This window comes from Diabrotica virgifera, chromosome 3, assembly GCF_917563875.1.
Source record: "Diabrotica virgifera virgifera chromosome 3, PGI_DIABVI_V3a".
In the NCBI taxonomy this organism is placed as follows: Eukaryota; Metazoa; Arthropoda; class Insecta; order Coleoptera; family Chrysomelidae; genus Diabrotica; species Diabrotica virgifera.
The window spans coordinates 74,147,592-74,163,140 of NC_065445.1; the positions used below are offsets into that span (position 1 = coordinate 74,147,592).

At 31.1% G+C, this 15,549-nt stretch overlaps 1 protein-coding gene across 3 annotated transcripts in view; it reads left to right on the forward strand.

The window, feature by feature from the left end:
* LOC114337099 (WAS/WASL-interacting protein family member 2) overlaps positions 1-15,549 on the forward strand; it is a 78,957-nt gene that overhangs the window by 30,295 nt on the left and 33,113 nt on the right. For all 3 annotated transcript variants that reach the window (XM_050645206.1, XM_050645208.1, XM_050645207.1), the window contains exon 2: positions 13,474-13,670. In XM_050645206.1, the coding sequence (XP_050501163.1) occupies positions 13,487-13,670 (184 nt within the window). In that variant the 5' untranslated portion in view covers positions 13,474-13,486. The remainder of the gene's footprint in view (positions 1-13,473; positions 13,671-15,549) is intronic.

The window sequence follows — 15,549 nt, forward strand, 5'->3', positions numbered from 1 at the left end:
TTAGATATGTATTTTTAATAGGTTCTAGAAGTTTGACCGGAATTATCAGTTTTAAAAAAAATGGAGTTGAAAGCGAATAACGAATTTTTGTAGTTTGGTAAACAATGCTCTTTTCTTCAGAATAGAAAGATTAGCATCAGAGATACGAAAAAATATTTCAATATGAAATTGTAGCTTATTTAATTCCCATGAAATTAGTTTGCAAAAATTTTTTTCTACGGCAAAAATTGAGTGAGCTATTGACAATTAAAACTTGTAATAACATGCAATAACCACCTTTACCAACCCTCTCAGAGTCACCTCTTTTTGCGACTGAGGATTTTAAAAGGGTTGAATATCAATAGCCTTATATATCTTGTAAAAACCTACAAAACTCTTTTTTACCAAACTTTCTAAGATAAAAAATGAAAAGTTACGGTTAAAAAATCAATATATTTTTTTGAAAAAAAAAGAGAAATCCAATTGGAAGCATATATAATAATTATTTATGTATTATTAATAGATTCTAGAAGTTTGACTGGCTTAGAATGATTGGTTTTTAAAAAACTGGAGTTAAAAGCTAATAACGAATTTTTGTAGTTTGGTAAAAATGCCATTTTCTTCAGAATAGAAAGATTAGCATCAGAGATACGAAAAAATGTTTAAATATGAAATTGTAGGTTATTTAATTCCCAAGAAATTGGTTTGAAAAAATTTTTTCTACGGCGAAAATTGAGTTAATCGTAAATGAGTATATATCGAAAAACATTTATTTTTTCGATATAAAACTAACACTTTCGATTGCGAATAAATCGAAAACTATTAATTTTATCAAAAAAATGTATACAACATTTTTGGCTTAGAATGAATGTTTTTATCAACTTTTGCGGTCAAAATATAGTAAAAAATTTACACCCCCGAGATAGGGTGACAACCACTCCCATGGTAAAAGCGCCTTTCGGCATCATATAGATTTTGATCCTTGGACTATCCACTACTTACTCTCAAATTTTCAAGTAAATCGATACATTCTGTAAAAATTGCGAAATGAAAAGCTTCGGTTCCTGGACTAAAAACATCGCGACCATACTTTTTTGGAATGGTTGTAGAAGCTGTCCTAATTGAGCTAGAATGCTGGGAGAGGTGTCATTTTGCAGCATTTTTAAAGCTGTTTACAGTGATATATACAACATGATGTTACGATAAACAAGTTTTTCTCAAACAAAAAAAATATATTTTGATTAAGTTTTTTTCCAAAAAGTACATAATTTAAAATTTTCATAATATTCCTACAAATACATATAGTACCTACTGTTGTTATATATAATCATATCCCTTCTACCATACAATGGTGTAGGGTTGCAACATTAATCTATCAAATTAATATATCTAGTTTTACAAATATACAAATTACAACTTTACATCTAATTCTACATTTCTAAAATTAATTTCATTAATTCTATAAAAGTATCAGTTATCTATATACACATTTTTTCCACTCTTTTCTGTCTTTTGCTATCGCTTTGGCATCTATCCAGTTTGATCTTTTCTTTTGCAGAATGGCTCCTATTGCTTTATCCCATGTTTGTCTGGGTCTTCCTCTCTTCCTATTTTTTGATATTTTTGCTTTCCATACTCTTCTAACTGGTCTAGTTTCTTTAATTCGTTGTAGATGTCCCCACCAACATAATTGTCTTTGATCTATATACTCCAATGTGGATGGTATTTTTAACTCGCTACTTATGTCTACATTCCGCAGTTGGTCTAATTTAGTGACGCCTTTTACTCTTCTCATTCATTTCCATGACTTGGATCTTGCTTTTTTGACGGTTTGTTAAGATCCAAGATTCGCTGCCGAAGGTTAGTATTTACTGGTCTATAAATTTATTTGAACACTTTTATTTTTAAAAAAGATGAAGTTTTATTTTTGTTTCTCTTGAAATTTCTTTTCTATTGATAATTTTTTTATTCATTGCATGGTACAGCTTTATTGTTTTGTCTATTCTATTGTTTACTTCAGCATCTTGAGTGCCTGCCTGGTCAATTATTACACCTAGATAAGAGAAAGTTTTCACTTGTTCAATTTGTGTTCCTTCAATTTCCATTCTTAATTGTTGTTAATAACATATAAAAATTTTATCATGGGATGGTGAATAAAAATACATGGTATCTACATAAAAAAAATTAATTTCACACATACAGTATGGTGCAAATGAAAGCAATAAATTCGTAATTTTGCAAGCTGGCGACGTTAAGGAAAAATCCTTAATACATAAATTAAAAAAAAAACAAAAAGTTTAAAGAGTAATCTCTAAAATAAGACAAATAATCTAACAATAAACACTGAAAACGTTTGTTTTCTATACTTCCACAAAATTTATTATAACTAAGTGACTACAGCTGTTTCTAAACCAAAAACTCCATAAGAAAGCCCTGAAATTAGTGTATCCACCACCACAGAAAGAACCCAGTACCTTCTGCTCTCTCACATATACTGGCAAGATAACAACAAAGATAGCCAGATACATAAAAAAGAAAGGAATAACACCAGCTTTCAGAACTAACAACAACTTAAGCAAATATATTAAGAACAATAAAAGCCGTAAGAGAAAGCAACTACAGAGTGGTGTGTACAAACTAACTTGTGGTGACTGTCCGAAAACGTACATCGGTCAAACTGGCAGAACTTTTGACAAACGGATAGCAGAACACAAAAGGGCATTCAACAATAGAAAAACAGACACTTCTACATACGCACTTCACCTTCTAGATCATAATCATTCTTTCAATGAAGAGTTTCAAATTCTACATATTCAAAATAAAGGCCTTAAGCTATCTTTTTTAGAATCTATGGAAATTAATAAACTGAAAAATACAGATATAATTCTGAATGACCAACTCGAGACAAACAGCTCCCCACTCCTCAACCTCTTCAGTTGAAGACTTAAAAAGGCAAACACATTGTAAACTGTATCACTTGAGAAAGGCACTCCGCCGAAACAGCTGTAGTCACTTAGTTATAATAAATTTTGTGGAAGTATAGAAAACAAACGTTTTCAGTGTTTATTGTTAGATAAAATGAACTTCCATCAAGTAACGGTCGAATCCATCAATTAAGACAAATAAGTTTCCATTTCAACTTCAACCGAAAAGAAATAGGTACTTACTGGAAGTAATCAAACTAAGAGAGGACAGTAGTTAGTCGTTCTAACATTAATATGTTTGAAAATAAAAATTACAATAAGATATAAAAGACTAAAAGTTAAATAATTTGAAAAACCAAATAAACAGTAAATTCAAATAATAACCAACAAATGCGCTAATGTCACTGGCACTTAAAAGCATAAACGTCAAAATTCATAGTAAACATGCTATCAACGACATGCCATATTGTTTATCCTTGTTTAACTTATTGTGGTTTCTATGGACAAGCGGTTTATTTTTGCGATACTAGTCTCAGTGAGTAAAAAAGAGACCTAGTACCGTACCTATAAAAAGTAATTCGTGAATAATTTCATGCATGGAGCATGGGAAAAGTTAGAGTGGAAGAACTATAGTTTACTACAATATCAGTCGACGATAGTCTTAACCAGACTATCATAAAAAATTACTACAGATGTGCGTGAAGAATATTTTTATAGAAATGGTGATATAATTAAAATAATAATTAGACCATTCTTTACTTTCTTTTCTAAGATTGAAATATTACAATTTTTAATTAAGGCTATTATCCATTTCATAAAGAATAAATTTGTTATACTTAATTTACTTAAATGATAATAGCCCAATAAATGACCGTTTTGGAGTGTAAATTTCAGGGGCAACTCCGAATTGCATGAAAATTTGGATTTAGGTTCGACGTACCCTCCACTTCAAAGTTGAATTTGTGCCGTTGGTTGCTTTTACTTGGAGGGTGAAAGTTACCCCTTCTCGAGGGGTGAAAAACGCGTGTTTAAAATAAGCCTGGAAATGGATAAATTTATAGATTATAAGCAACTCTCGTTCAATAAAGTTTTTTACTTAAGTCAATACTTTTCTCGAGTCGATACTTTTCGACAAAAAAAAACTACGTTTTAAGACCGTTTTTCGCAAATAACTCAAAAAGTAAGTATTTTATCGAAAAAAATATTCTTAGCAAAAGTGTAGCTTATAAAAAAAGGAAAAGAATGGTTTATCAGTAAAGTCTATAAATTGAGTAAAAGCAAAGGTGTAGCTCATGAAAAATACGTTCTTATTCGTCTAATTCCAAATCAAATAATTCAACGCGAAATCACCAAAAAATTAAGCACTTTTCGGGAAAAGCTTATTAACATTTTTTAAGTATCTAAAAAAATTCTTGTTTTATACAAAAGTTTCTAGCACCAAAAATAAACGAGTTACACTGAAAAAAAAGTTGGCCCCTTTTTTTGGTTAAAAAAAAAATCGTGAAAACCTCCCTCTATTTAGCACCTTAAATAAAATTAATCGTTACCGCTTTACCATTTTTATTTTAACTGTATATGTATTGTTTATACGATATGTAGGCTTGATTGGTTTGAAGTGCTTGTTTTTGAAAAAAATTGGTTTTATAGTAAAAAAATTTTTTTAAAATTGTAATGTAAAAATTTTTGAAAATTTTCCTTTTTTCAAAATAACTGCAAAAGTATAAGTGATAAGAAAAATCTTAAAGAGTAAAAAAATGTATGTTTTGCTATTATAAATATGCTAGTTTCATTTTGTTTTTTCGTAAGACAAAAATTGGTTAAGATATGCCTGCTCAAAATTTGCATACACTCGTGATTAGTGACCCGTTCAAGATTTTTCAACTATAACCCTTTCAAAAATAAGCACTTTAGATCGGTGAGACTGACCGAGCATATAAAAAAAAGATAAGTAAGTGAATTGTTTGTAAAGCGGTAGCGATTAATTTTATTTGGGGAGCTAAACACGGGGATATTTTCATGATTTTTTTACCAAAAAAAAGAGGGCCAACTTTATTTTGAGAGTAACTCGCTTATTTTTAATGCTAGAAACTTTTTTAAACAATTAAAATAAAGCTTTTTATAAACACTTTAAAAAAATAAAATAAAAAATAAAAATGTATACCATTTTTATTCAGTTGCAATGCGAAGGCAAAACAATCTTACTTTTCAATTAGAATACGGAGTGCAGTCCAGTCCCTTGAATCGCGATTTTCGGCTCTTATTGGAGCCTCATCGGAAAGAACGTAGGCACTGTTCTCCATATTTTAACTGATTCGCATCGAGAGATTTTCCCACCCATTGCAACCGAAGTGATGATAGTAGGTGGCTAGCGCCATCTGGCATTGAAAGACGAAGTCGTTTTCAATCCTAATAGTAAATTATTAATATTGAAAATATTAAAAATATTACTAAAAGATTTTTAAATTGAAACACTTTAAAAAAAGTTTGAATGGGTTTTTCCCGGAAGTGCTTAATTTTTCGGTGATTTTACCTTGAAATATGCGATTTGTAATTAGACGAATAAGAACGTATTTTTCATGAGCTACAACTTTGTTTTTACTCGATTGATAGACTTTACTGACACACCATTTTTTTCGTTTTTTATAAGCTACACTTTTGCTAAGAATATTTTTTCGATCAAATAATTACTTTTTGAGTTATTTGCGAAAAACCGTCTGAAAACGTAGTTTTTTTGTCGAAAAATTAAACATTTTCAATCGCAAATAACTCGAAAAGTATTGCTTATGTAAAAACTCTATAGAACAAAAGTTGCTTAAAATCAGTCAATTTATCCATTTCCGATCTTACATTGAACGTATGTTTTTTCACCCACGAGAAGGGGTGACTGTCACCCCCCAAGTAAAAGCAACCAACGGCACAATTTCAACTTTGAAGTGGAGGGTAAGTAGAACCTAAATCCAAATTTTCATGCAATTCGGAGTTGCCCCTGAAAATTACACGGTATCGCCGTATTTCCCGTTGATTTACTGGGTTATAAATGATCAAAGGACAGTAACCTCCTATTCAGAAATCATAGCGATTCAATCGTTAATTCTGTTGTTACCTTGACATTTTATAAAAGTTCAAGTTAGCCACCCAAGAATGATTCATTTCAGTGAAAGACTTTATTACGAGAAAAACAGAAATTTAAAATTCAACGTAAATAAATTATCTCTGAATCATAAACGAGATAATCGTAGGAGATTCCATCCCAGAAACCAAATCATTCGGTTAAGATGAACCGGATATTTTCACAATCACTTGAAAAAAATAATGTACAATTTTAGGGAATTTTCATCGAGAAAGTAAACTTAGAATTAAGATAATATTTTTTCCTAGTAGTTAGTCTTATAATAATCATTTTTAATAATTTGATTTTTAGGTATTGTATATTTGACGTGCTCATTTTACTGGCGAAATAATATAATCTTTAATACCACCGATGCGATGTTCAATTACAAATTAAACCCCTTATTTGCAATCTCACATTAATCCTAACTTCCTCATTTTACCTCTTAGGTCCATTAGGTCCTAAAAACAAAAAAAGTTAAGGTAAGTTTTCCATTTTAGTGGGGACTTTCCATTTTTTAACTTAATTTTCCATTTTAAACAATCGTTTTTTCCGATCTAAGTTTTCCATTTTAGTGGGGACTTTCCATTTTTTAACTTAATTTTCCATTTTAAACAATCGTTTTTTCCGATCTATCCATAATTCGAAAAAATGTCTCGAATAAAAGTTACTTATTTTTACGCTAGGAATCCATATCTGCAATAATAATGGGGGCTCCTATTTAGCTTTTAAAGTAATCCCCCACCCCACCTCCGTGTGGGGTCGTGTTTGGTGTCAGTCGATAGGTTTTTCAAAAATATTAAATACTTACGTGTATTTTTCAGTTTTTCGATCTGATGTTCATTTCGCGAAATATCGCAGGGTTCGTATTTAAAATTTTAAATTTACCTCCAACCCCTCTCCGTGGGGGGTCGTGATATCATTCGACAGATGTTTGAAAAATATGGAGCACGTATTTTTTAGTTTTTCGATCTGTCGTTCATTTCGCGAAATATTTGCTTTTTTCTTGTGAAACTTTGTGACTCACCCATTTCCTTAACGCCCCGCTCAAATCGTCAGATTTTTGAAATAGGTATACACTGTTTTGCATGTACTTAACTTACATTATCTTAAGCAAGAATCATATTATCATGCCCGCACTGTTCCGACACGTAGCGTAGTCTCCGAAAAACCTGATTTAACAAAGAAGTGTATGATACGATACGCTCCGTACAGTATGAATTGTTCATATTTAAAACCATTAAAATCAATATTTTTCGGAGACGAAACGGTACGTGCCGGGCATGATAATATGATTCGAGCTTTAATCTGACGATTTCGAGTTTTTCTAAGGATAGATTTTTGTTTTCGGACCCCCTTAACGAACTCCCCTGTATTAAGAGCCAATATATGGTAGAGGTACATTTACAGGGTACAAGGTTTCTCCCAATATGATAATCTGACGCGCTCGAGTAGCTGCAAAAATCCCCGTTTGGGCTCCCCTGTCACAAGGGCGGATCCAGGACCGATTTTCGGGAGGGGCCATTAACTTTTTTTGAGTAGGGGTACCGGGGGGTTTGGGGGTAATTCTTAAAAACTAGTGTTACAGTGACATTCAAAACGTATCGTTATTAAAGTATTATTAAAGTCAGTACCGATTAATACACATTTTTTCGGATCCAAGCGTCAATGAACGTGGCAAAGTCTTCACGAATGTTGTGATTATGGATGTATCTCAAATGTATTCTCTTTTTTTACTTAAAAAGGGTATACTCCACTCATCTCGCTAAATTCAACTGTTTTCGAAATAAACTCATTTTAAATCTACGATACAACATAATTTTTTGCATAATATCATTGTAGTTAGACCCGAAAAATAAACTTGAAACCATAATAATTGTGCCAGTTCTCATATTTATGTCATTGCATCGCAAATTCCATTTAAAGAAATTTGCGATACATTTTTATAAATTTTTATGGTTTTAAGTTATTTTTCGGGTGTAACTACAATGACATTATGCAAAAAATTTTGTTGCCTCGCAGATTTAAAATGCGTTTATCTCGAAAACGGTGAGTTTAGCAAGACGAATGTAGTATACCTTTTTTACGTAAAAATATTAACAGAATAAAAGTTTTGTTTCAAAAAGTATGTAGAGTTAGTCCTTTCGCCAGGGGGGTACAACGGCCTCCTTTATTCAGATGGACTTACCCAAGTTTTTTTCATGTATTTTGACCCGTAGAATACGAATTTTTTGGGTAACAGTTGTTCCGGATGTCGATAAGATTGTTATTGACCAAGAACTTGAGGAATTACATAACAGAGATTTCTCGAAAAACAAAACATTTTTTTGTATTTTTTGGGTCATTCTAAGCAAAAAATGTTCTAACAAGTTTTCCCGTAGGATGCACAGTTTTCGAGATAAACGAGGTTGAACTTTCAAAAAATCGAAAAACTGCAATTTTTAAACCCGAATAACTTTTGAATAAAAAATAAAATAGCAATTCTGCTTACCGCCTTTGAAAGTTCAAGTCAAATTATATCTGTTTTGATTATTTGCATTGCTAAAAATTTATTTTGTTATTGTTAAATAAAGCTACAAACAGCTAGTGCGTGAGTGATGTTTTCAATGATTTCTCATTTAAAATCGAAGGAGTAGGTAGAATAGGTACTAGTGCAATCGAGGCTATTTCTACGTAGCATGCGTTAAAACGCATGTAAAGGCACGGGAAACACTATGTGTTTATAGCTTTGTTAAACAATAAAAAAACAAATTTTTAGCAATGCAAATAATCAAAACCGATATAATTTGACTTAAACTTTCAAATGCGGTAAGCAGACTTGCCATTTTACTTTTTAATCAAAAGTTATTCGGGTTCAAAAATTGCAATTTTTCGATTTTTTGAAAGTTCAACCGCGGTTATCTCGAAAACTAGACATCCTACGAAAAAAATTGTAGAAACATGTTTTGCTTAGAATGATCCAAAAAATACGAAAAAATGTTTTGTTTTGCGAGAGATCGCGGTTATGTAATTCCTCAAGTTCTTGGTCAATAACAATCTTATCGACATCCGGATCAACTGTTACCCAAAAAATTCGTATTCTACGGGTCAAAATACATGAAAAAAACTTGGGTAAGTCCATCTGAATAAAGGAGGCCGTTGTACCCCCCTGGCGACAGGACTAAGTGGATAATAAAAAAAAAATAAACCTATTAAATTAGCGCTGAAAGGCATATCTGGCGCCCTCTGGGTAATCATTTTTGGTGGCGAATTTAGATTTCTCGTCCCAAAAACCCCCAGCTTACTAATTTCGTGTTATTATACGAAGCCTGTTTAAATAAAAATAAAATAAAAGTTTTCAGTTATTATCAACTTTCGTACTTAGGTAAGTTAGCTTAAATCGACCTATTTTAAGCTCAGGAATATAAGGTTAAGCTATGGCACATTCTTTACCAAACACCCTGTATTATAAATGCGATTGAAACTGAAAAAAATTTAAATACAAATATTTAAATTTATATTTTCTTAAATTCTCGGAGGGGGCCATGACCCCCATGGCCCCCTCCCTGGATCCGCCCCTGCTCTGCCATAATACATTTTGTCGAAGTATTGAAAACAAAAGTTTTCAGTGATTTATTGTTAGATCATCTATATGTTACTAACGAGTTATTTTTCTTACACACTGTTCAATTTTAATTGGAATCCATCTGTAATATTCTTAATTTTGATTCAACTTTTATTCTTATTGAAACTTCGAAAATATTTACACCAAAAATAGATATGGTATAATCATAATTCAATTTTTATAGTTTTTTTTTTGTTTTGCTGGTATTATTTCAATCAAATTATATTTTAAGATATTTCTGTAAATATAAACTTAAAAAGGTGCATTGGGAATTGATTAAAATAGAATCAATGCTTCCCTATGGGGTACCCAAATTTAAATCAGGTAAGGAGGAGGTGAGATGTACCCCATAGAGAGTTTATTTCGATTAGGATAGAAATATCATTGTCAAGTTCATAGTTTGATTCAAACTCGTTTGAATCGGTGTTATTCGTGAGTTTTAAGTTCTTTAAAATTGAAAATTACTTTTTCAAGTAAGGCAATTTATTAATATAATTTTTAAATATAGTTAATTTTATTGATTGGTTAGTTACGAGTTCAACATTTGGTAGACATAATTTATTACAATACATACCTATTTTCTAAATTTTGAATTTAGAACTCCCTTCGAATGTATTCCAATTGGTGGTACCATAGTATGCGGTCTACCTGTCTCTATCTATTATAGTGTGCAAAGCCAATTTTGTGGCTATTCATAACTAAAATAGTAAATTGATATGACAAAGTATTAATTTGTAAAAATAAAATAATAATTCTTCTGATCTATACGTTTTCTTCACTTTGTAAATATTCCCAACTAAAATAGTAAATATAACAAAGAATTATTTGTAAAATTAAAATAATAATTCTTATTTATGCGTTTTTAAACGCGACGGTAGACCGCATACTATAGTAGCACATTCTAATTTTATCGAGCTCTAATTTATATAATTAACCTTTAATTCTAGATTCTTCTTAAAGTATATAACCTGTATATAACCTTCTTCTGGTTATATACAGGGCACAGGGTGTAACAAAAATACAAGTCATAAATTAAATCACGTATTCTGAGACCAAAAATAGTTCGATTGAACCTAACTTACCTTAGTAAAAATGTGCACCTAAAAAAATTATCGATTTTTTCCAATATATCGAAAATTGTTTGAGGTTTCTTATTGAAAACGGACATGTGACTTTCTTATGATAGGAACATCTTAAAAAAAATTATAGTGAAATTTGTGCACCCCATAAAAATTTTATGGGGGTTTTGTTCCATTATTCCCCCCAAACTTTTGTGTACGTTCCAATTAAATTATCATTGTGGCACAATTAGTTAAACACAATGTTTTTAAAACTTTTTTGCCTCTTAGTACTTTTTCGAAAAGTTAGTTTTTTTTTGAGATATTTTGAATATTGTGTCAAATCCACCACATATTTGTGTACTGTTAAGTACGATTATAGAGACCTGGTAATAATATGAAAATTTATTTATAAATCACAGTTTGAGGTATATTTTGAACCATATTAAAAAAAGAATGTGTGTGTACTTTGTACGCACGTAAGAAGTTATACTTCTATTATTATGATTTCAACGAAATTAATATACTTAACAGGTTATTTGTATTTTATTTAAATATTAAACTAACTTTCTTTACCTACCACTTTTAAAAAAATTTTATTAAAACGATACCAAAAATTAAAGAAAAAGTATGAATCGTCCGGGATTTGAACCCGGGACCACTTGATCTCCGGTCACACGCTCTACCACTGAGCTATATCCCTTTTGCTTTGAAAGCTTACAAGATTTCTCATACATACTGACAAATTTAATACAAAAATACTTTAAATATACTTACTATTATTATAAAATATCTTATTCTCGAGGAAGACAAATTTAAAGACACAAAAATTATAATAAATAATACATTTACTAAAAACACTAATATATTCTTTTGACACCTTTTCTTGCACTGATATATTTATACATAACTTGAAAGATTCAGCAACTAAACGGCATACTGTCTGTGTGCGCATGCGTGCAGTATTATGAAATTTTACTCTCAATCGCGCCTAAAGAAGTATAACTTCAAAAATAAGCCACATCTCGATAAAAGGTGCCTTATCTGAAAAATACTAAGAGGCAAACAAGTTTTAAAAACACTGTGTTTAACTAATGGTACAGCAATAATAGTTTAATTGGAACGTGCACAAACATTTGGGGGGTTTAAAGGCACAAACCCCCATAAAATTTTTATGTAAACATATTAAAAAAGAAGCCGCATTTCGATTAAAACTGGTTTATCCAAAAAATACTGAGAGGCAAAAAAGTTTTAAAAACATTGTGTTTAACTAATGGTACCACAATAATCATTTAATTGAAACGTACATAAAAGTTGGGGGGGGGGGGGAGTTTAAGAGAACAAAACCCCCATAAAATTGTTATGGGTTGCACAAATTTCACTATAATTTCTTTTTAGGATGTTCCTGCCATAAGAATGCCACATGTCCATTTTCATTAAAAAATATCGAATAGTTTTCGATATGTATATCGAAAAAAATCGATTTTCATTTTGTAACTTCAAAGGGCTGTAACTTTTTTTGTGAGCATATTTAGAACTATTTTTGGTCCCAGAATATGTGATTTAATTTATGATTTTGTATTTTGTTACACCCTGCATTTTTCAATTCATTTTATTACATTTCTAGTCAATATCCGCAGGATCAATTACACAATAGTGTTATTTCTATGTTCAAAAAGTTGGACGGGTTAAAATGAATGATTTTTGAAAAAAATAAGATCAAATTATAGAGCGCATTTTTAAATTTTCTTAAAAATCTTCTTGTCTCTCCACGTAATTCGAAAATGATAAGAGATACGAAATAAAGATACCGTACAAAAATGTAGGGTTTTTTAAATAAAAATTTTGTTTTTATTTTTCATTACTGTAGATATCTTTTACCATTTTCAAGTTACATGGAGAAAAAGAAGAATTTTAAGAAAATTTATGCGCTCTATAATTTGCTCTTATTTTTTTCAAAAACCATTAATTTTAAACCCGTCCAACTTTTTGAGCATAGAAATAACACTATAATAAAAGGTATTGTAGAAGGAAAACGATGCATTTAAATTCTGATGGATGAGGGGTTAAAATATACTTTTTTCTTAAGATACATTAGTCATTAATTTTTTTTTGCAATATATCTAGTTTTAATGTAATCGACATTTAATACTGCTCATTTTAAAGGTTTTTTCAAGCACTACAAAAGTATTGGTAGATAGCATTATACACCTAAAATAGACCGTTTTTCTGGTATTTTAAGTTGAATACACCGATTTGAGCATGCACCAAAAAAACAAACTCTTTTCATCTACCATATCTCATTTTGTATTATAACTAGAAGATTTATGAAGGAACGAATCTCTTTGGTCTTGTAGCTACAAAAATGTTTTATACATCTATAGTTTTTTTTAGTTAGCTGGATAGTTTTTAAGGTATTGGCAAAAACCGTCCGAAAAGGAGGTACGTTTTGATGAAAATGGCCAATTTTCAACCATGAATAACTCAAAATGGATTGAGTTTAAAAAAAAATATATATATAGAACAATTTTTGCTTAAAATTAGGTTCTCCAGCGACTTTCGTAGTTATTTAACAAAAAATTTTCCTTCCCCGAGAAGGAGTGGGAATCGCCCCCAAAGATAAAAGCGCCATAGTGTATAGGGTAGAGTTTGAATTAGGAGATAAGTAGAGGTTATTTCCAAAATTTCATTAAAATCCATGCAGTAGGATAGAATTCGGAGGTAATATCATGTTCTTGCTCTCATTGACTGGCGTATACAGAGAATTTCCCTTTTAAATGACATTTTTTTCTGTTTTAGGGTTATAAGAACAATGCCTGCTCCACCCCCACCTCCAACGCTGGCTCCGGCCGCGCCGCCTCCCCCGATGTTCAATTCTTCAAAAAATAGTAAAAGTAGTAGTTCTGTAGATCGAGGTGCTTTGTTAAAGTCTATCCAGAAGGGAGCAAAATTGAAAAAGACAGTTACAAATGACCGAAGTGCCCCAGCATTAGGAGGTGAGCTTTTTACTAGATATGTATAAAAGGTATATAGTATATAACATGTAAAATGTTTCAAAAGTGTGTCACAAAAAATATTAAGGTTGATATGAACCCTCAATTAATTTGTTTCTGAGCCTAGAGATGGCTCTACTGTAGCATGCCATTGTGGTAACATTTTCAAGTTAATTGTAGATTTCTACATGATGACTCAGTAATATGTAGAAACCTGAACACTTTTTTATCGTTACACCCATTGGCTCAATTGGCTATGATGCCAAATTGTTTAAACAGTAATTTTATCAACGCCTAATAACAATGTTAATAGCAAGAAACATTTAGTCCATGTTGTGAGACCGCTCCCGTGAATTTGTTTAGAAACATTTTTTTTAACAATTTTTGCCCAAAAATTTCGCTGGCACTCTTCTGATTTATTTAAAGGGGACATTTTTGAATAGGAATCCGCAAAGAAACCAAATCAGAATTTTTTTAGACGGGAGCGGCCTCACAACATAGACTAATTACATATTATGTTTCTCCGTAACTAAATATTCCAGTTAGTAAGGAATTCATCTTATCTCACACTGACACTGAAAGATGGTAATAAAATTTTACGACCTCTTCCATTCACTGTCGACAAATCATCTAAAAGTGTATTACATTGCACAAATTTTGTTTATACACATAAACCTTTTAACACGTTGACGGACAGTGCGAATGCCTCAAATGTATAATCAAGTGTTGTGATACTATATGAATTTTGCAAAGTAGAATAGGGAAATTGCTAAATTTGTTTTAGCGCTTATAGATTATGGAAACAATATGTTTTTTGTAAACATGTGGACGACGGCCATGGATGTATCATATTTTATATGCATCTGTAGATGTAATAACAGGATTTTGATTTTAAATTCCGCAAAATATGTTTAAGCAAGGCGAAAACCTCGCGTTTCTTGGGAAAAATATTCCCATGAGATCTTTTTGCGTAAGCAGTTTCATGAGATACCTCAGAATAAGACAAAAAAGGTTATAATAAAGATATTAAAAATGACTTAACAGAAAAGATACTGAAAACTATTTCACTAACACCAAAACTAGTTCGTCTCTGTCTTGCTAAGAGAACCGTCGATTTATTGCATTTCGATTTAATGTCCATGATTCAGTTCCATAGTAAAGCACACTGTGTACATAACATTTAATTAGCCTTATTTTGAGGGCCAATATCAGATCTTTGCTGCATAAAATCTTTTTCATTTTCACGAAGTTGGCACGTGCTTTTTCAATTCTCTCTCTTATTTCTGCAGTCTAATCGTTATTTTCTGTGATTATCGTTCCCAAGTAAGTATATTTTTTTACTCTCTCAGACTGCTGGCCGCCTACCGTTAATATTTCATTTATATTGTTGTTCTTGCTATTTTTCATAAATTTTGGTTTTTTGAGGTTAAGGGAGAGTCCGTATTCTCCATTACATATATCTTAATATTTTGTTCATTATTCTTTCTAAGTCTTCCAAGTTGTCTGATATTATGACTGTATCGTCGGTATACCTAATGTTATTAATTAAATTTCCATTCACTTTTATGCCGACTGTCTCGTTTACCAAAGCTTCTTGTGTGATTTCTTCAGAATAAGAACTAAACAATAACGGCGACAGTATGTAACCTTGCCTGGCCCCTCTCCTTATCTCCATTTGTTCTGACACTTCTCCAAATTACACATTTGATCGTTGGCTGTAGTATAAATGGTATAGTTTATTACTAAAGTTATTATTATGGTATGGTTTATTACTAACGAGGAAGTTATAAATGCCTTAAATCAAATGAAAAATGGAAAATATAGAGACGACGGAATAACAAAAGAGATGATTAGAGATGGAGGTCAAACTACCTTGGAAGCA